This window comes from Diadema setosum, chromosome 14, assembly GCF_964275005.1.
Source record: "Diadema setosum chromosome 14, eeDiaSeto1, whole genome shotgun sequence".
NCBI lineage: Eukaryota > Metazoa > Echinodermata > Echinoidea > Diadematoida > Diadematidae > Diadema > Diadema setosum.
In genome coordinates, this window is record NC_092698.1 from 4,316,068 (window position 1) to 4,339,278 (window position 23,211).

General features: G+C 38.7%; 1 protein-coding gene across 1 annotated transcript; it reads left to right on the plus strand.

Moving 5' to 3' along the window:
• Positions 1-417: 417 nt before the first annotated feature.
• LOC140237849 (uncharacterized) lies at positions 418-22,977 on the plus strand. The gene is made up of 2 exons (XM_072317780.1): positions 418-928; positions 22,514-22,977. Exons 1-2 carry the CDS (start codon positions 418-420, stop codon positions 22,975-22,977), a joined length of 975 nt encoding a protein of 324 aa, XP_072173881.1.
• The last annotated feature ends 234 nt before the right edge of the window (positions 22,978-23,211 follow it).

The window sequence follows — 23,211 nt, forward strand, 5'->3', positions numbered from 1 at the left end:
ATAACAAGGGCGAAAAACGTGTCCTGTCGATCCGCAAGATTTCGGTGGTCCATTGATAATAAAAGTCGGTGTATTTTCAGTGGGCGCTCTTGTGTGTTGGTGTATCGTAGTAAGCGGAGTCACGTGATTGAGTTGTAAATGTCTATTAGCATATACGGAAGGGTCGGTGAGGTCGCCTGATCGTTATTCAGACAGCCAACTTGACGAAACGGCGGAAGGGTCGGATTCCGACCTACCTGAGGTGTCACGGCATAATAACGACAGTGGCGACGGACTTGTCAATTTGCTCGCCAAAACACACGAAAACGAGATATAGCGCAAGTCTACGAAAGGGATAAGCTGTATATACATTGGGTATTGTTATCATCGGTAGTGGGTTTTTTGCTTGCCCCTCATCGTGGTCTGTTTTTTTGAAGCATGATGCAGATAGGGATGGAACAGACCTGGTCAACTCAGCGCCCCAGTGGTATGGAGAGCTGTGCCGCCGAATACAGGGGGATAGCAGCACCCATGAATGGACTTTATGGGACGGCAAGTCGGCAAAGAACATCGTGTAATGCCATGGTTAGTGTTAGCACGTCCAATTCGGACCAGCTGAGTGCATTTCACTACTCCTACCCCATGTACAACTCCCCGACCGAGTCGAGTTTGGCGGCATCCAGCGCGAGCGAGGAGCTGCAGGGAGCCGGGAGCGGAGTCTCTCCGGCTGCCGCTGCCACCGCCTGGAACGGAGGAGAGATCCGCGGCGGCGCACCGCACGGAGCGACGCCTCGGCCTTACCCCAGCACTTTCGGCAACACCTTCCTCACACACGCTGGCTCTCCTCCTCACCACGCACACATGGCGCACCAGCAACAATACATGAGCAACAATGCCTACAGTACGCCATACGGTCTCCACAACTCACCCTACCCCTTAGATATGACAGGTAAGCAGCATCGAGTCCGTTATATCGCCCCTTCTTGGGGCCATAAACCACTCCCAAACGATCGCATAAAACAAGCTATCTGTCTCTTCCTACGCCCAGTCCACTCGCTCCCCGCTCTCGCCCGCCCTTTTTATGCGACATTAAACGACACCCATTGAGTCGACGGATTTTCCAGTGGGACACTAAAACATCAAATATGCCTTTTTTATCTCTTCCTCTTACGCAAAATAAAAAAAAAAACCCTTTTCAGTATTGTTTCTTTATCGAATTACCTGTGTCCTCATATCTTGATTATCGTTTATTGCCTTTCCAATTTTGTATCAATATGCAGGCAGCTATTATCATCCTCTCATATCTCCCTGGTTACAAGGAACCACCTTATTCTCATGAGAGCAGACTTTTATCTTCACAGACAAGTTGAAAAAAAAAAAGACGCTGAATTTAGTAGTCTCTAATCTTCTGGTGCATCCTGTTTTTGTTCTCTGTCTGTCGAGAACATTTTTACCAAAGCAAGGATTAGCTGCAGATTATGATGATTAACTGTCACCTTTTCACGTTGGCAAAATGACAATATCATACCTGAGGGGGGAAAAATAGTAAAACGAAGATGCAAATCAGTCACAAGTTTAGAACTTAGCCAGAAATGGGGGCTTGTCATGTTATGATAACAACAACAAGAACAAAACGCACACACACACACACACACACACACACATTCACACACCAAAAAAAAAAAAAAACACTATGAGGGAGAGAGAAAAGAAATTGGCGATGAAAATAGGCTTGCCATCGAAATAAGACTTGTGCTGCTCAGAAGTCCCAGGCGTCTTCAGATGCCTAGCTTTTTCAGATTCTTCGGTAGCATTCCTCCTGAGAGAAGTACGTGATGAGATTAAGCTTTCACAACGCATTTCCCTTCTATGACACAGTCATGGCATTCACGGGTCTGGAGTCAGCAGGTCATTGCCTTTGCAGTCATTGAACGACAGAACTGGGTTTTTAAACTTTCTTTTGTTATTATCATTATTATTACTGTTACTTTTATGCCTTAAATAAAAAAAAAAGGTCGTTGATTTGCATGTGCGACAACGGGCATATTTTGTCCAAGCCTTGAATAATCCAAGTCTTAAATCTTAAATATTCGTTTAGAACTTGATGTAAACTCGTGTAATATTGTTGTCATGTCGGGGCATCAAACAGCTCGACCTTTTTTCTTTTTTTTTTCTGTACACATAATTATGTTTCAAGGGATTAGAACGTCAATATTTCGTCTTGGTCACCTGGTCGATCCTATTTTTCTTTTTATCATATTTCTATTTCACCGAGATGTGCACACATTAATGTCAACTCGGGTTTCCACTAGAACTGACGGATTGATTTATAGGTAATGTCATGGGACAAGGCATAATTACAGCTTTCACTGCAGTGTCATTATTACCTGTTTTCCTCGAACTCATCCCTGCAGACAAGGCAAAAAAGGTAAAATCACTCCATGGACTTATATGAAAATGCCAAAGTGCGTATGTCCTCAAAACTACCATACTAGAATAAGCTTTAGATAACAAATAATACAGGTTTTTATGAGGTATCAGAGGCGAACGGATATACTTGCACGGCAGCCGAGCAGCCTGCATGACAATTTGAAACTTCAACAACCGATACGGCTGCACCAACAGCAAGATCAGAGCGCAAAGATCACGAGGGCAAGATAGGACATAGAAATGGCAATCTCTTGACCATCTCGGTTTTGGATTGACACTCGTCACCTTGCATATGTGAGAAGCATTCTTCTATCTTTTTTTTTTCTGAAAATCGAAGCAGGGACATGCTGGTACTGTGATGATGCAGTGGCCCTGAGCGGAATTTTATGATATCGCTCACTCAAATTGTCGCAAGGGTTTGTTCGCTCTAAGCCAGCTAATTTATTCCGCGTAACAATGTGGAGTCCCTCGTCAATCAGGGAAACAGAACAACGCCCATACATGTATCCATTTGTTATGATATAAATGTAAATATACAGATATATATTTATATAGTTTACACTTGCCCCATTAGATAAATTATTAAGTCATAACAGTTCTAAGTACTACAATGAGAAATGCATAGAAAAAACAAGAGTGGATTAACTGGGTTGCAAAGACTTTTGGGAAATGATTAGGTATGATTATGATCTGTTATCAAGTATGTCCGATGAAGCCTCGTAAGCACTGCTCCTTGTCCTTCAAAAGATTGCACAGACATGCCACTTAAATGTTGCATATCTGCTACTTTAAAATGCTTAAGTATATCTTTTCTTCAAACGATCAAGTAAGAGGCTTCGAACTTATTACGATATCTATCAATGATATTTCATCCGAGAGGAACAGCAGTTCTTCTCTTCAAAAGTAATTTCGGTGATGATTGTCAACTATGTGTAGAGTTTTTTTTTTTTTTTTAATGTCACTATGTCATGACAGCTAATAAACAAATCTTTACATACTGAAGGCAAACACAGACACCCTCTCACGCACACAGACAGTACTTAAATCGATTTTGTTCCATCCGTTGATTTTATGACTCTACAAGAAGTCACGACAGTATGCTTGCATCGGATCATTCTCCTTACGATAATTGCCTACAACACCTTGTAATTAGCACTGCGAATATAATCGCGTTACCATTCAAGCAATAATGGTTGCTTATATTCCATCGTTTGCATTCCATACAAATAGTACACAACACATCAGGTAGAAAGCAATCATTCATAACAATTTTCCGTGCATGAAGTAGACTATAAGGAGCAAGGCTCTATACTTGCAATGTACTTCACATAGAAACAACAATACGTCAAAGTTGTCGTATAAAATTTTACTATTTATTTCCCTTAATTTTCTTTTGAAGATCTGCTGATGAAAACAAGCACTTTCAAATGTTTCTTGTCCGTTATATTGTTTAATATCCAATGTATATCATTACGTAATAACAGTTAAGACTCAAAGCCTTCTCGCCTTTGGACAGATATCGTAAGACGTGTCTCTAAATGCAGTGTAACAGACCACTTCGTAGATTAGTGTAGGAGAACGCCCGGTTCTATCAAGATACGCAGATCATTTTTTTTAGAATAACGGGTAATTCTGTGATGGAAATGAGATAGGAAAAACAGTTGTGCTTTTTAAGGCCTTCCGTGAAATATGTTTGTTTTCGTGTGTGTTATTCGTTTAAGTGGTTCATGTTCATGCTTGTTTTTATCATGACTATTTTGGATATATTCGATCCTGTCTGTTAGTGGTGTGTGTGTGTTTTGTGTGTATATCTGCATATGAATGTGGAGGGTTTGCGTCTTGCATCTACGTGTGTGTACTCTAGCAGCTCTTACATGTTTTATATTATATACATTATTACCTGTCCTGTCTTGTGTCTGTCAACTATCTTTAATTCTTTCTATCACTTTATGTGCATATGTGATTTTACTTCCAAATTAGCCTTCCTTTATGAGGCTTTCTATTTCCTCTTGTCGGTTTATGAAACCCTATCACCACTAAATTTCCACGACTGCTACTTTCTTCTGTGTTGCCTCTGGTTCTACGATCAAGGCGTGGTAGTGTGTATAGGGATTGTCATTGAGTTTGACGTATAACGCGGAGGCTCATCGCGTCGAAAATTCAATAACCACGTCAAAAGCACGTTACACGAAGACGCTCCTCTCAGCGCTGTTTGAGTTCGTTGACCGACAGAAAATCTTGGGATTGTCAGTCAAGTTTTTGATCACATTGCAAACAGTTGACAACTATCGTTTTGGTCTGAAAACCGAGTGACTCTGTCACGTAATTCATTCACAAGGAGTTCAACATCGGAAACATAGCACACACAGACATGAGTGTACTATAACTGTTATCAGTCATTTTAAGGTAGTATGTTCAAGGATTATACAAAAAGCGTACGTTAATAATATACATGAAAATATTTGTCGGCTTGTGTTTGGTGAGATAAAAACATTTTGTTATCAGGAGTAGGGAACGTTAAGATGTAATCTCGTTATATAACCTACATTGTAGAAGGTATCTGAAATCCTTTATGATGATAGTGCTTTCTATTTAGACGTTTTTTCTTTGAGTTCTTGTTTGTTTGTTGTATGTTTGTTTGTTTGTTTGTGGGGAGGGGGTATTTGGGTGGTCTTCTCTGGAGCCACCATGCTTGTCTACATGTATCTGTATTTTTGTCACTATGTTCGTGAAGTTCCTAAGAAAAAAGAGAGAGAGATGAAATAATATAATGCTCTTACTCTACCGAGCCAAACATACAATATGACTTGACGATGAATTGATAAGATTATTGCTGGTGGTAATTACTGTTATCTTTCAGTTTAATTTTTGTTTTACTACTTTATATCTTGAACCAAATGCTGTCATTGATGGTAATGCATTGGTTCTCTGCCATAGTTGTAAATACACACAAGAAAGAGACCATAATTTCCCTCTATTAGATTTTTTTTTTTTTTTATTGGGGGTAGCCTCCAGTCGGAGTTATCAAACATGAATGTGGAATATCTAGTTCACACACGGGGAGAAATTATAATCCAATGTTGTCAGGCCTGTGTACATGTGTACGTGTTTGAAGTTAACGCTTGTTTTCACCCAACCTCGGTGTGAATTTAATTATTCGAGAGTACTGGTCCGACGTGGCGCAGCTTCACTTACCAGTAATTGACCTATTTGTCTCATTCCGTTGAATTATGTGATATGATGCAATTCTCATCTGTTTTTTTTTTTTAATGGTAGAGAAGGCTTTGCAGAATAGGTGTGAAGTTAGGACGCAGAAGCGTTAATAATGAGTTCTAGGAATGAGAGCTCTGTCCAAATTATACCCTCAAAAAAATACCCTTAAATTAGCGCTTAGAGATATTTCATGTGAGATGCGCTATATAAACGTTGTGAATTAATAAAACTAATATAGGCCAGGTGCACAATCAAAATTTGTTTGGGTTGTCGATTAGTTGTTGGATTCCTTGCTCCCTTCTTTTCATTCTTCCATCAGCTGATTCTTTTTGATTTCCCTTTGGCTTCTTCTGTTTATTTTCATTCATTTGAACTACCATGTGAAAATCATGCTTCTTTTTGTCTTCAGAACCTTTCGATAAAGCACTTTCCTGCATAACATCAAATCAGTATAATATTCGACACCCACGCGCAAGCCGATTTGGCAAGCGTTCCCTGTCAAGTTGGCGTGCATTTGAAGGGTGGTGCTCTGCTAAAAGTGGCAAAGGCCGCGTCGACTGCAATATAGTTGAACAGGTTGCAGTCACAGATTGGTCGAACAAACTTGGCAATATTCCCAAGGCTTTGCCTCAGCACCAGTTTACAACACCTTTAGGATAGAACGACGCCCGCGAAGTCTTTTATTTAGGTATGTTAACATTACAGGTGTTCATCGGTTTTTGTTTTTTTCTTTCTCATTAAATTAGTTCCAATGATTATACATATTTTGTGATTGACACTTTTATCGTTTTCTATGTTGATTCCATTTTAAGAGAATTCCGTTCCGTTTTTTGTTTTTTTTTTTGTGTGTGTGTTTTTTGTTGACTTTGCAAATTGAGAATGTAATCACAGAAGCAGAACAGTACATGCATCTTCCTTAAATCCGCCGTTGATAGCTCGCCATTTACAACATCTTTCCCACGAGTTAAAGTGCGCGAAATGGCGTACCTGGAACGCAACAACATCATGACGTCATAATAGTCCGTAGTTGCTACCACTATTATCAGTATTATGCAGATAACAAAAATATTGAAAGTTCATAAGTTTCTTGTCTTATGTGATGATTTTGACAAATCTTTCACAGCATACTTTGATCGGTTTTGGTTCTATTCAAGTCAACTTTTAAGTATAGCGCAGAGTGCAATTTCATTCAAACACGTCTCTAAACAATCGTTTAAAGATTATTTACGACTTGGTAGAGTTATCAATAATCCAACGTTCATTGTTATTACTCAAAGTTTAAAATAGTATCATGTGCTCGAGAGGAAATCAATAACAGTATAGAATATGTATGCTGACTGCAGCTGAACTGAAAAGGATTTATTCATAACCATAATTATACTAAGCTTGGCTAGATCCTTCGCGATCATCCTGTCAAATGATAGATTCCCATGGATAACAAGACCTAATTCCTATCCATCCTGTTCATGAGCTTCTTTACTAGTTATTCTGGCAGTGTGTACTACCCCTGGCAGAGTAATGGGGTGTTCTTTGCTAGGGAGTGTTATGGGCTGCCCAACTGGCTCCTTGTTCAATACCCCCTTCCCTTGCACGGGCATGGGGGTAAAAACAGAATAGACTGGTTTGCGAAGAGCGCGTATACTGTATGTTTGTGTTGGAAAGAAGCCGACTGCATGCATCGAATCGCCACCCACTATTGTGCGGGATAGTGCCGGCTGAGTCGAACTGGTAGGAGGGCCGCTAATGCTGTATGTAGGGACGCACAAAAAGAGGGGGGAAAGACAGAGGCAAGAAAAATTGTACCGATTCCAGCCGGCTTTTTGTGTTAATCTCACTCTCTTCTTGGATCGCTTGCCTGCCTTCTTCTCTCAAATGCCGCTAATCTCTTGTTAGATGTAATTGATATGCCCCGCTCTCCTCTAAGGTTTTGTTCTAGATCTATTGACTGTTAATCGCTCTTCGGAAGAAAAAGAAACTGTCCGAGCTTGTTTACAATGAAGTGATTTAATCGAGGAGAGTAACTATCCGGACCAATTGAAGGGGGAACAATGGATGTGAGGGGAGGAAGAAAAGGAAGGGCCCTGAATGGTCAGTAGTTTTCGGTCGCTTGGTCGTTGCACCGGGCCCACGGACGGAAAGATCAAACAATGATATGAAAAGCGGGGAGTTGCCGCGGGTTGGAGATTGAGAAATATCCATGTATTCCCCTACGCTGCTGCAATTTCTAAAGAGACCAATACCAGCATGTATTGATCAGTATGTGGGGGAGCGAGAAATGTTTGTTTAGGGCTTTCTTGTCGAATCCAGAAGGATCTAATCCAGTTTTCCAAAGATCCTATGGTTGTGCAATGGGAGAGAATGAAACAAATTGTTAGAATCACTGTGGATAAAGCAAGTTGCTGGTAGCAAAGATATTATCCCTACACCCCATCCTTCTAAAGGATGAGACACGAGACGGTATTTTCACACGTCGTGCGTAGAATTATGTGCATGGTTTTTATCGTCCCTTCAGCGCTATTCTGTCACTATATTGATCTCTAATGAATTGACTGGTTTTCACTTGTATACTGTTCTTCCCGTTTGGGGTACCATACAGGGGCACATTCTACACAAATGTTTGTAAGAAATGTGCATATTTCCGACATAACTATCTCAACTGTTGTGGAATACTCCAAACTTTCAGGAAAAAGAATACTGAGTATAGTAAAGGTAAACCACTTGACAATTTGACGCTACAACTAATTCGAGTAACTGCGTGCATTTCAAATTTACGTGGGTATGGGACTAACCATTAATGCAACACGTAGAACACATTAATTCAGCCAAATATGATCATTTATCTCGGTAAGTAGGTGATAATAAAGCATGGTATATTTTTCTTTTTGTCGTCCCATGATCGCTCATATTCACGATACGAAAGTCAATTTAACATTTTCAAGTACCTTTCGCGATATCTCGTCTCGACAGATCGACACTCGAGGAAAACATGACAAGGATGATAATAATAATAATCCAATAGTACCGGTCTTTAATTTATCATAGTCCTTCACAAACACTTTCAGTGTTTAAGTAGATTCAAAGCGACAGATTATCTGCATAATCACCAGCGCGTAAAAAGAACGAATTGTTGTAAATGAGCCTAAGTAAATGAATACAAGATGTACGTTCGATATATCCATCTATCACCTGCTTTCAGGGCGCATTTCGTTGAGAACGCCATGTTGAAACAGACTGAATGTATTTGACAGAATGTCTATCGTGCTTCAGTCTGATGTAAAAACGAGCTCTATGTTTCTTTGCTTTACATTCGCTTTCAAAATTACCTACCTTCATTTGTAACCATGATTTTGATGGTGTAAATATGATATTATTCCTGTGTACCATTCGAGAGAAAAGAAGAAGAAAAGAAAAGAACAAACGGATTAGGCCAAAAGCTCAAATAAAGCGACCTGATGTTGCTGTCTCCCTGTGTTGTGGCATATGATAGGGTATATTGTTCCCATTACCGTTGTTACCATTTTGACAAATTGAGGTGAACGTACCGGGAATAACGAGTATGAATTAATGTGATATGAAATATTCAAGCCGGGATTGATAAAAAGAATGAAAGAAACGATGGCAATGTCAGTTAAAGAATGATTACGAAGTATATCTGTCTTACTTCTCTGTCAGAATGCCAGTATGTCTATGATTAATGTCTATAGCTGGCTAAAGTTTCAGTTATGAGGTAGGAGGTCCTTGCTCGGATTTCGATGCAAAATTAGTTTAACCCTCCTTGTGCCAATTAGTCAAAGGCGCAAAGATTTCACACGCAGACCAGTGGGCAGTTGATAAATGTGACACGCAAAGGATTAAAAGGAGACAGGAAGAGACAGAGTGAGAGGAGAGAGGAAGGGAGGGGAGATAAATCGAGAAGGGGGTGAACTCGAAAAGCTAACGCCCCATGCTAATGAGTTCTATAGTTACGTTTCAAACTTGACTCAAAAACGAATCTTTGGTAATGCTTAGAGGTCGTTGCCAATATGTGGTATGATTATTACGTTTGGCCATTAAACATAGACTGTCTTTTGCTCGTGCGAAAACTCCCGTCAATTCCATGTCATAAAACGAAGTTCAGGTGCCTCCCAGAGAGGAGGGTATCTGGAACATAGAGAATGTATTGCCGGTTTGAACCTAAACATGGTGACATTTGAATATCCACGTAGGACCCTCACAAATGCGCATTGCGATGTTTTATTACCCCACACTTTTAAGGGAAGATAAACGCTCAGTACGACCGAAAATCGAAAAGACGAACGCAGACAATTCGGTTATTCGGTGCTGCAGTATACCATGAGCTTGTAGCAGTTATCACAGGAATACATTCGTGTAGACATGCATACAAGAACAGTAAATTTATCAAGGCACTGCTTTCGGGGATCTATTGGTTCTCATGCAATGACTAAAGGAATTTGAGAATCTCGTGGGAAATTGTGTTAAACTTTTATGATCTAGAAGTATATGATATACCCATCTGTGCAGTTACACCTCTGTCTATGATTATACATTGTATTTGTATCTTTCTTATGTAACTGCACAGTTCTCTATCAGTATTAGTATCTAAATATATATATATATATATATAACTATATACATGTATGTGAAGAGTTAGCTCAAATTCAACAAGTTAAGTATTCTTGTTAATTTAAGATGTTTGAAGGCTTAGTTTTGCTCTATTTGATATAAACTCACTTTACATTTTTTTTTAAATGACGCTTATCCCGTTTTGCCGTCAAATTCGTATTACAATTACATGCATGTTTCTTCCTACACACACACACACACACACACGTTCTATTTTATATATATATATATATATATATATATATATATATATATATATATTCCGTGATGTACCAATCTTGTATATTGTGCTTATACAATTTACTCGTATCTTTATTCTTGTAACAGTGTACTGAGTATCTCTCTCTCTCTCTCTCTTTCTCTATAGATAGATAGAGATAGGCAGACAGACAGACAGACAAATAGATAGATAGATGGATAGCTATAAGTATGGATAATAGATATAGATGATGTATAGTACAGGGACTATTTTGTGTATCTCTGGATCCAGTATGAGGGAGATATTGTGTATAAGATAAGCAATGTCAGCAGTAAAGCTCGCGATTGAATGGCTGGGATGAAATAATTATAGTTGAAAACGTTAAGGAGACACAAGTTGTCTCCCTGAAGTCGCATGTCTCCTTAAATGATTATGAGCATATAGTGTTTCCCTATCAATAAAGTAAATCAAAATATAAAACAATTGCATAACATAATTCTTAAAATAAGTAAAAGCAATATTCAATTAAAATCGGTAGACGTAAAAAAAAAATGTAGGGAAAACAGAAATCTACCCCCATCGTCTGTGCAATAGTTCAATGAGCTAACATCGTGATGTTGCATGTGAGATTACTGTAAGCAGAGCTTGTAAGCGAAGAAAGAACATTCTCATTATTTTGGTAGATCGGAAGATATATCTGTACATTATTTTAGTCATCGTATGTATACGTACCCTGGAGTAAACGGGTCTGTGAATGAGGGAACAATAACACAGCAACTTCGTATAGGATATTATGCATTCTGTATTAAATGATATGCTATGATTATTCAAATTCTACACGTATCTTTGATTTCCCGCTGCAATTAAGGAGCGCGGCAATTTTGTTTTAATATTCGTACAGTCGCAGTTAAAGGAGCTATATATCCTCTTGAGGGGTTTTGATTTATTTTACCCTTTTGCTTTATATCTGCCTGAAGTGCATTGTGAACTGTGAGAGCACGTCTTGTGTCACGCTTTGCCAAAAATAAAAAGTTGCTGAGATCAAACTGTAGAAATAATGTATACATGTACGTCACTTTGAAAGTCAAGGAAAAGACACCAACTAAATAACTGAAGTGATGGACCAACTTTGTCCAGTGTGTTTGAGGATCTATATGCATGCAAGCAAGTGCTTGTTAACATCTATCATTTTGTTAATTAGGTGCTACAACAAAAGACAAACTTGAAGTAATCTTCCCCACTATTAACTGCAGCAGTATGTAAACTATACGACATGTCCACTCTTACAACCAGAGTATTTGAGTCATCGGAAGTTAACTCCGTCTTGTACTCTGGTTGCATAGTCGTGTCGATGTAACACTTTTACTGCATCAGTCTTGAATGACATATTTATTCTCTTTCAGAGATTTAACGATACATATTTGGTCTTTGAATACAAGGTTTTCAGGATTGGTAGCAAACTTTTTCTTCGTCTTCTTCTTTCTCCTACTTCTTTTCCCCCTCCTCCTCCTCCTCTTTTCTCCTTCTTGTTCTCCTCCACCTTCTCATTTTATTTTCCCATTTAGATGATAATGATAATGATGATGATGATGAGGAGGAGGAGGATGGTGATAATAATACTGATGTGATTAATGCAGATTCGTAACTCTCTGGTTGTGTTTGTTTAACAGCTCGTTGAAATCATTATAGAGAATGCAATAACATTATCCTCCGTTTAGTGTTCTTATTGCTGTCAAATTCCAACACCTAAAATACATATATTGCGGAGTGAATTGGAAGCCACATTCTGTCCTGCTTGATAGGGATTATTCATGTTCAGAAGAGACCTCTTTTCAGCTTGTCGACCCGTACGTTCCACTCCCAAAATTGAACAACCTGCCCAGATTTTGTGAAGCTATAGCGCCCAAAAGGTTAGCGTAGGTGATAGGTTAACTCTCCTTATGGGGCAGGGACATAGGGACTTTGGATACAGTGTACGACGCTATAGGGTTGTCTATGCCCGAAGCCTCTCAAAGCACGCAACGGGTTAAGCAATATGAGTTCATGTCTCGCTTTCAAATCTACGTGGCACCCTTATCACCTCACGGGTACTTTTGCCTCGAGATCGACTTGAATCAGTCTAATAAAGCAGTACAAGGTAAATAAGGAGAGGAGTGGAAGTTCTATTGAATCAACGGAAACAGGCTGGTATGGAGCTCCAAAATTCCACATGTTTATACAAGCAATGATAGCTATCGCAATGACAGGGGAATTACATATACTCCTCAAATAATTATACACGTGGATTCAGTGAATGTAGACAGTATACACATGAGTGAAGTTTAACATGTTTAAGGAAAATCGGGCAATTTGTTCAAATGTTATTGTTGTTGTTGTTGTTGTTGTTATTGTTGTTGTAGTTATTGTTGTTGTTGTTTTTGTTGTTGTTCAAGTATTTATTATACCAGATCATCAATGGATAGGAAGACTACAATAATTCGTGATGTCACAGTAGGGTAACGATATACAGACAATGCGAAGAGAATTCCACAGAATCCGTCACCCCTAAAACTCTCCCGCTGCTTTGAAAATGATTCCAGTGATCAGTTATTTTAGTACCCATTCATTTCCACCCAAGAATAAAGTTTGCCTGATCATGACTACTCTACGATAGTAAATGATGCTAAACACATTAAATCTTCTTTTTCCTTCATTCAGTTATACAAAAAAGATTCAATAAGACGTGTGCACATTCCAATTTTACTGCAAGCTATTATCGTACAAACATTCTCTTTTTACTTGAAAATGGAACTGGGGTTCAGAGTAATGACAAGTCCTTTTTACAAGGCAAATGGGATTTTGTTGCTTTAAATGACTGATTCTATTCATAACTTAAATTGTTTGTCTTTGGTATAAAAAAAAAAAAATCTTGAAAATATCTTACTTTTACTGCAAATGGCGTGTCGTGTTAACTTATCGGATTATGGTAGTAACAGATATTCTTTTGATTCACTGTTTTCCATTCACGGAATTTACGTCTCTAAACAGAAGAAATTAAGTTTTACAATAATTGAGTATACAGTAATTGTATGACTCTCTTTATTTTCTCTCTCTAACATAAAAAAATAAGAAATAGGAAACAACATAAACAAAATCAAAAGTTGTATCTTGTATAATTAGTATATTATGATCATTGTCACGACCATTTTACATAGTTACTTTATTCATGTGGTTTAGTTTATAATTTATGTTTGTCTTAGTTTTGTCTGGTTTATTCTTATTTGGCGTTTTTTAAAAATCGTTCGTTTCGTCATCATCAGCATGGATGATAATACTTCCAATCTACAGGACGATGGGTATGATATAAACAATAAGTTACTGTTTTCCAAGAACTTGTGGATTGAAGTAATAATTAGGGCTATACAGAGTGCGGCCATCAACGTTGTGTACCGTGCACGACTTGCACCACCAACACCAGAGGAGTGTACTTGCATGAATACATTATGTCCCATGTACAATTTGGAAAAGATAATTAGCTTCAACGAAAATCATGTTTACATTCGACACCCACATGAATCTTATCCATTTAGTCGTGTGTCATTCACCAGAACTCTATAAAGAGAGGTGCAGTCGTACCACATGGATTGTATAACATCTACGAACTCAATACAGTTAGAATGATGTATTATTGTTTGACCTTGGAGAAAACATTTTTCCTCGTACATCTCGAATGATCACGAACTCTGTCACACATTCAAACAATACGACTAGGTACAGGGTGCGAACTCTGGGGTAGAACTTAGAACAATGACATTTGACTACCGTCTGTACCTGGGAGGAAACATTGTTCAGGTTTTTCGACTACTGTTTAATATATTGCTTGTCACAGAGAGTCGTTTGCTGAAGGGAATCGTGAGAGAATCAAGTTTATGTGTAGAGAAATATGAATGCAAGAATCCCAAATTCATGATCAAAAACAAAATCAAGCAAAAGAAATACCAGGATTGATGTATGATATATTAATAGAGGGTAGTGATCCAAGGTTTCACCCAAACTTTAGTGATGTCATTTGACTTAGTAAAGACACCGTCTAACATTGTGTTGACTCAATATCAGACATTGTCCAACTTGACAGGCTGAACTGTAAAATACGTTCTAAATGCAAAAGAGAGAGAGAAAAAAAAACAAGTTTAAGCGCTCCAGATAAAAGTTTGGAAAATCATGCTCTCACTAGCAGGACATTATTTAAACAAACATGACAGTACTTACGTTTGCTGGATAGTTGATTTATAATGTTTTCCATATTTCTTAATCCCGTTGAGCGTGTCTGTCGCTTACAGATTTTCACTTTAATAGTGAAGCATCTAGTTTTGATATTCAATCCCATATTTTTGCATGTCTTCGTATTTGTAACAATAATCATAGGAAAACTTTTTCTTTTGTATCATGCTACTCAATTTCCCCCAAATGAAAATATTGTCAGATAATGCCTTTAAGGATAGGATATTATCATGACATTGGAGGAAATAAGTTTACGACCCGTAAAACTCAGATGTGTAACTTTCAATTAAGTGATAGTCACGCTGGTTGAATCTGTTTGTCGTATGCTGTTCCAGTCACATCATTTTGTTGATTTAACCATGTACTTGGCTCCAGCTTGGTGTTGCCTTGATCCCAAACAGACACCATGATATGCAATGTTCAGTGATTGTTTTGAAAAGTTTTTCTTTTTCCCTCTTGTGGATCGTTGATTTCGAAAGGCGTTCAAAGACACTTGGTTTTTAATTAACAGTGATGTATAAAATGAAACAATGGTTCTGATAATTTTAGTAACACCGACTCTATTTCTGCTCCGGGAAAAAAAGAAAAGATGCGAAAACGCAAGGGTGAGAAAACATGGAACAAAACGAGTGACTGTCGATCAGCATACCACATAGTATTGTATCTTGGAATTTAAAGGCTACCCCCCCCCCCCAAAAAAAAAAAAAAAAAAAACACCGGTAATTTCCTTAAACTTAAAGGCATAATTTACCATTTGCAGATGGAACAAAAACCCCAGCATTAGTGCTTTCAAATAGTTCTAAAATGTGAGTTAGGGATAGAAACAACTACTGTACAAATTTGAATCCGTATTATCCATGTTAAGTATTGTTAAATACACAAAATGTGAACATAAATGTTTATAGACTAAACCGTCTACAGTTATGGTTTATCAAGAAAAGTACTGATATCTCCTTATATCGTAGGCTTTGTTGCGAAAATGTTATATTGTAGGATGTTTTGTGATACAACAGACCTACACATGCATCAAATGTGATATCTTTTTAATGGCTTGTGATAAACTTTTTAAATCACTGCTCCCAAAGTTAAACTAGACCTTTAACCACGTCGTGAGTTTGTAGTGTTAAGTTATGATTATTCAAACTTAGTTCTAATGATTTACATACATAATAATAACCCGTTTGATATACATTTATATGTTTAATATTATTGGTGCAGTTGTATGTTAGATCAAGACAGAATGACGCTGTGATGATGAATATCAACTGGGGAAGAACGTCTTGAAGAAGTCCATCTGATCTTAAGTTGTGGTTAAAGGAGAAGACAGTGTGACTAATTTAAAAAAAAAAGTAGAAAATGAATAGATAGATAGAGATAGGTAGATAGATAGATAGATGGATGGATAGATAGACATAGATAGATAGATAGATAGCTAGATAGATAGATAGACAGATAGACATAGATAGATAGATTGATAGATAAATAGATAGATAGATAGATAAATAGATACATACATACATACATACAGGGAGACAGACAGACAGGGAGAGAGAAAGAGAGATGACGATAATGGGGAAGGGATTCAGATGCATTTTTTTTTTTTTTTTTTTTTTACATTTTCTTTCACACTGGATTATTCACCTCGTGTTGGCCGGGATGATTATGACCACTACTCCCTGAACCGCACGGACCGTCAGCTAAGTGCACCCTTGCTTTCTTTGCATCACTCGTCCGATGCCTTCTTTCATGCCACAAAAGTTGACTTCCTTGATTGTGCGATATGCTGCTGTCTGGCTCGTCCTTCAAACCCATTGTCCAGTTCGGGTATATGATTATTGCATGGCTCACCCGATCAAAAGGCAAATCCGAAATTGATAGAAGATACAAATACACGCACACCCACGCATGACCACACAAGTTTTCACATACACAAACACACATGAACCAAAACAACACCGACGCGAATACCTGATTACTATCTAAAAGAGAACGACAAAAATAACGAAAAAACAAAGAGGAGTATTAATAGCGAAGATGTGGAAATTCGTTCTTTCGTTTTTGTTGGGGAAGTCTTTTCTGTGTTTTTTTTTTTATTATTTTTTTTTTAGCTTATCTTACAGAGTAAGGGTATATGTCTATAATGGTAACTAAAAGATGAGGGTTGAAGACGAAGAATTAAACAGACATAATTATGAACAGTTAACTGTTAATTGGTCGCGTGAAAGCCTAATAGATGAAAGCGTAAAGATTGTATGATATGTATTACTTACGTATATATCAAAGACATGAATGAATGAATGAATGAATGAATGAATGAATGAATGAATGAATGGGTGAGTGAGTGAAATGTCTTCATTTAAAGGGGAGGAGGTGGAGTTGATCACCTAATCTTAACCGTCAGAAGACACCTGTGTGATCCACATTAAACGTGGGGGAGGGGAGTTGATTACCTAATCTTTGCCTTCAGAAGAGAGACCCGTATAATATCCAAATTACATGTTAGTTTAACAATGTATTAAGGAGACGCACAGGCGAGCCCCCATCAAAGAGAGCAAATCGATCATCGATAATGTTCAATTTGTAGCATAATAAGGTACGTCTGTGCTTTGTGCTCGCCTCCTTTGTTACGTCGCTGATAGTCGCAATCTAACTTCTGCCTCTCTTTCTGTTATTCGTTCATCCGTTCTTCATTTGCCTCACTCTCCTCTGCTCATATTTCCATCCCATATGATCCGTCTTGCAAGCCATGTCACTCATTAATCCATTGATTGCATAAACTCATCATAACTTATTAATGTTGTAAACACACACATTTGCACGTGTATTATCTATTTCTATTAACTCCTCCAATGCATTTCAACTCCGATTGACATCCCAATAGACATAAACAAAGAAACAAAAAACATTTACTGAGTAGAATGTACACCTTACCTGTTTTGAATGGTGTCGTGTCATAAATTATCGATATGTAATAAGCACCTTTATTGAATCTATTCGCGAGGGTCCTCCGACAGAGAATTGAGGAACGGTGAGAAGATGGGGGAGGGGGGGGGGGGGGGGTAGAGGTGTACAAGAAAAAAGGGGAGGGGTGCGGAAGAAGAGGGGTCTGCGTGGATGCGTTCAGTGCCTACCCAAAACACCCACCGTCATCAGGCACGCCCGACTCAAACAAGCGTATTATGTGATATCGACACCTTTTGTTGCGTAGTCAGCGGTCAGCTTCATGGAACAAAGAAATGAGCTGGGATTAAGGGTAGATTATCTCTTTTCAGTCGTTGAAATGGACGAGTTTTGCTTTTCGTTTACCTCTGTTCCTCTCTTTGAGGTGTGTTTGAGTCAGAAAAACGGGGGGGGGGGGGCAGGTGGACGGGCGGAGAGGGTTGATAGTCAATAATTTCCTTTTACATTTTACCCTGTCTGTTCTGTCTTTCTCTCTCTCCATCTCTCCTCTCTCCTTCCCCTCCTCCTCTGCTCTCTCTCTTTCTTTCTGTCTGTATGTCTGTCTATCTGTCTGTCTGTCTGTCTGTCTGTCTCATCCGGCATATTCCATGGTGAAGAAGGGAAATCAAAATCACGGAAGTGAAAGCATGTAGGACGTTTCAGGCATACCACAGTTCTCATGTCAAGGAGCCCACTTCACGTTATACACGGGCGACTCGTGTGAGTTAGGACGAATATATGCGCGTCTTGTTTTACCGCAGAAGACAATTATTACCATCATTATTGCTGCTTCGTTCTCGCTTCTCGCAAAGCTAGGCCACATCTGAAAAACCAAGAACCGATAAGTCGTTGAACTGAGTCAACGTGTCCGGTATTATTTTGTTTGTTAGAGTATTTTTTTCTCTCCCTTTGCCTTCTATTCGCCTCTCCCTCTCTTCTTTTGCCGGAATCGCATTTATATTTGTGAGACCAGACGGTGCCAACATATTGTACCGGTATTGTAGACCGTATCAATAATCCTACAAAGCATGATGTTAAGGCTCTCTTCATTCGCCGGGACCCCAGGATCTTGCGCGCCTGAAAGACGGGGAGCGTCGATGTGTCAAAAGACGCACCGGCCGCTCTCTGAAGCGAACGGGACCGTCGTGTATGGCCCGGGGCGCGGCGGCGTACCCGAGTAGCCGGCGGCAGCTCCTTCATAAGACAACACAGACCCCGATCGGAAGAGGTGAAAAAAAAAGAGGGGCGCTCTGTATGTGAATGAAATAAAGTAAAAGCATAAATGACAAAGAATCACTGAGATTTCGATACAAAGACATACAGGGAAAAAAGGACATATTTGTTGCTTGTCAGTTCAATTTATGTCTACTTCGGCACAGATCTACACTGAGGCACGCTTCTGCAGACAGAGCCAAAGATAAGAACACTTCTTTTTTTTTTCTCACCATATTTTATTTCTTGTGAAAACAGAGCAATTAATCACTCTCAGACAATATGAAAGCAAGGAAAATCGATGTCTCACAATTGTATTCGTCTTTGAAGTGATTGTATAGGTTGAGCACTTTTCAGGTCGAATCATAACCCACTGGATACACAGGCATTAGCGATCAGCAGGATGATCAAAGGCGCGTGTGTCACCAACTAAACATACACATTAAAACCTGGAGACAGATAGGTTGTATGATAAAAAAGCACAAACCACCATCCAGAGGACGGTGTATCTACCTTGGCAAACGTGATAAGATTGCGGTTGCTATACACAAGAAAAGGCAAAACGCGTAAACGTTCAGAAATTAGAGTTTAATGTATAGATTTTATTGATTATTTCACTCTTGTCATTATTAACGCGATCGCTCCTTTATTTCATTTATTTTTGTTGGGGGCATTGTTATATTGACTACATCTTGATTTCTTTGTGTGTGTGTGTGTATGTTTTTTTTTCAGTTCGCAGCGTCATTACAACTTAGACATGCACATGCGTTGTTTGAAGTATAAGTCAACAATTGTTTCAAAGGAAATACGAATTCCTTGTGAAAAGAATCGGCACAATAATGAAAACGGCACAATAGAACACTGATTTTGTATACTTTTTGCTGCATGACGATAAGAATGAAAAAATGTCAGTAGATAGTAGATTAATATCTTGAGTTTTTAGGTCTAAAGTGAAAAACTTTAATAATCCGCGCCATATCATGTTAAATATTTTTTTTTTGTAAAATGTGATATGATAGTTTAAAGGTAAAATCGAGGAATGAGAAGGTTACAAATTTCAGGTACTCATGCAAATCAAAAGAGGTATAATGTTATACATTACAATTCCCAAAGTCTCACTCACACACACACACACACAAAAAAAAAAATCCCCAGTGAATCTTTTATGTTTGAAAGGAATGCAAGATAAATTACTGCTCTATTCACATCAAATTATTATAGAGTATTAGTAATAACTTTTTAATGGGGTCATTATATTCTTGACCAAAACACAATTTCATGATTTGTCTCCACATATTAAATGCCGCGGAATTTTCAGGTGATTACAGTATACAGTCACCATTTCAACTTTAATATGATTCTGACCAGTATACCTGCTACGCTAAACCATGTCGAACACTGCCATAATACACATTTTCGTTTTTGTCCAATGTTAACGAGAGCTGACCATTCTGTTTCCTCCAGTTTATAAACCCGCCTTTTCCAAGTAAAATTAAACGCGGAGGGGAGATTTTCACTTTAAAGCTACCCAACAATGTGTGGTTGCAGAAAGGGGATTGACGATTTTGTGCAATATGTCTAACTGAAGTAAGAGGAATTTTCGATTGTTGCGCCGAAATGGAAACTGATCAGTGTAGACCACACTGACGATTTTTGTGTTTGTTTGTTTTTTTGTGGTGAAACGTGTGCATTTGATACTTCTCTTAGTAGATAACAGTTAAGTCAGGGCCGTCATGTATGCAAGAAATGTCTTCTAAGGGGGATGGGTAATCATAAGTCCTTCTGCGCTAAATTTGTATCTATTTTGTTTGTTTGTAATTTTTTTTTTTCAGAGAGTATTATTAGTATTGGTTGTCTTCTTAAAAGGCATACTCTATAAACCTAACGGGACAGTAATGTCCCAGTCACCCCTTTCCTCTGCTGCATGCTGCCCTTGTTACCGGTCAAGATTTTAGTTTTCAAGAGCCAACATACTCATGCAATTGAAACCTTGATTAATGAGCTGGCGTGCAGTGAAGTTCACTAATTGCTTAATCGGTTGCATATCAATTGCATATTAATCGCATGTTGTGCTGCAGATGGTAATTCGTAGAGATAAGCAATTTTCACGTCAGTAAGTTCAATTTGTCATGCTAAATGGGTAATTGAAGAAGAACAAGTTTCATTTTTGATACATCTTGCAGTGTTCACGATTCCATGATCAATCAAACAAGAGGAAATGTGCTTTCACACAAATGGGAGCATATACTGTTATTAAGTATGTGATGCTTCAATTAAATAAGCGATGAATCACAGCTTAACTTTTCTATCAATCAAACTGTAAGTTCGACAGTAAATTCGACACATGTACGCCTATGTTGCTTAAAATAGAGCTCATCTCTCACTTTTTCGTATTCTACGTGATGTACAAAGGTAGATAGATAGATTGATAGATATATAGATAGATAAATAAATAGACAGACAGACAGACAAACAAACAAATAATGTTATACTATGTGTGAAGGTGAACATGTATGCAAAGGCAATGTTGTGTGGTATAAATGTATATCCAGATGATTAAGTGCAATTTCACATCACGTTCCCGTTATGGACACTAGTTAACAACTATTGTAGGGGCTCAATTTCAGAAATTTTCGAAGTTTTGGTGACAGAACTATAGACAAAACCTAAAGTGTTTTTTTTTTTCTTCTTCTTCTTCTTTTTTTTTATAAGTGGGAGCATTCTTAAACAGTGAGCCTACTTTATATCAAGAGTATGAAAGGAATTTAGTTGCGCATTCGTAAGAGATCAAAGATTTGTGCCTTGACCAGATTAGGAATGTACAGTTTTGTTGTTGTTGGGTTGATGTCGTTTTTGGTTTGTTTGTTTTTTTTCAAAACAGGGGATCCCAATGGTGGGCAAAAGTTTTCTTGTTGGTGTAGTCACGTTATCCTCACACTAGACCATGTCATTCTGTATCGAAGAGTATCATGACACTTAAAGGGGATGGCTAGTAACTGATCAGTGGGAATCAGTGGGAATGCTGGAGGATGATTGTTTCGATCCTTGTAGGATTCATTTAAGAGTACATTATGTATCTGTTGCTGTGTGAAAATTATTTGCTTCAGAATGGTGTCATATCGTTAACGGCCCGTTAACGATCGCCCCGTCACTGTACAGGCATGCTGACCTGGAAACATTGAACTGCACATTACTTGAATATGAGACCATTCTGAAGCAAATAATTTTCACACAACAACAGATATAATGAACTCTTAAATGAACCCCACAAGGATTTTAACAATCATCCCCAGCATTCCCACTGATTCCCACTGATCAGTTACTAGCCATCCCCTTTAATGAACGGACCGGAAGTTCTTTGTGTCCCGTGACCCTTGTTCTCTCAAACCTCTCGCCCTATTCACTGGCAAGAAAGCTTCTTAAATTAACCCTTTAAAGACAGGCAGGATGATTTCACGAACAAGACGATACTGTGTGCCACCTGCACTGTCAATTTTCAAGAGAATGGGTGTGGGGAAGAAATGATTTATAGACACAATCTTAAAATGACTATTTTCGAGCACCTTATCATCTAGCTGCAGGAACAAGTCATGTGCCAGTAAGCGTTCATCTTTGATTAATACTGTGACATGTTTCTCATTCTGATTTCATTGACAGGGGGAGCATCTTCATGCAGCCTTCTCGCCACATTCACGACCACCCCGCGCAGAACTAAGCGACGGCCGTACTCCAAGCTCCAGATCTACGAACTGGAGAAGGAGTTCCAAGCAAATATGTACCTAACACGCGACCGAAGGTCTAAACTGTCTCAAGCCCTGGAACTCACGGAGCGGCAGGTTAAGATCTGGTTCCAGAATCGTCGAATGAAGATGAAGAAACTGAACGAAAAGGAAAAGAACCAGTCCTCGAAAAAGAAGTCAGCGGACGGCTCGTCGAACACCACCACCACCTCCTCCTCTTCCTCAACCTCCTCTTCATCCTCGTCATCGTCGGCTTCGTCAACATCGGCAGCGGCTTTGTCGCATTCGGCACAACACCACCATCACCATCACCACCATCACAGTCACCACGCTCCAGGACTGCCGCATCAACCGCTTAGTCATCAAACACATATCCGATGAGGCGAAAGAAACATTGTGATGTTCGTTATTTTTCGCTGTTTTTTCCTCTCTCAATCTTTCTATATCTTTTTTTCTGTCCTTTCCATTCTCGCTCTACCTCCCTTTGTTTCATTAAAAACTATGGCCGCTTATTTTCTAGTGTGTGAATGCTATCATCCTCCGCGGCCGCACATCTAGTTTGAACATGCTGAATTATGTAGTGAATGGCAGGAGAATCACAATGGTTTGTACAGG

What these genes read in the sequence shown, in the direction of transcription:
- LOC140237849 (XM_072317780.1), top strand. Translation starts at nt 418, where the DNA reads ATGATGCAGATAGGGATGGAACAGACCTGGTCAACTCAGCGCCCCAGT. An exon ending in CTACCCCTTAGATATGACAG is followed by an intron (nt 929 to 22,513) that starts GTAAGCAGCATC and finishes TTTCATTGACAG; the next exon opens with GGGGAGCATCTTCATGCAGC.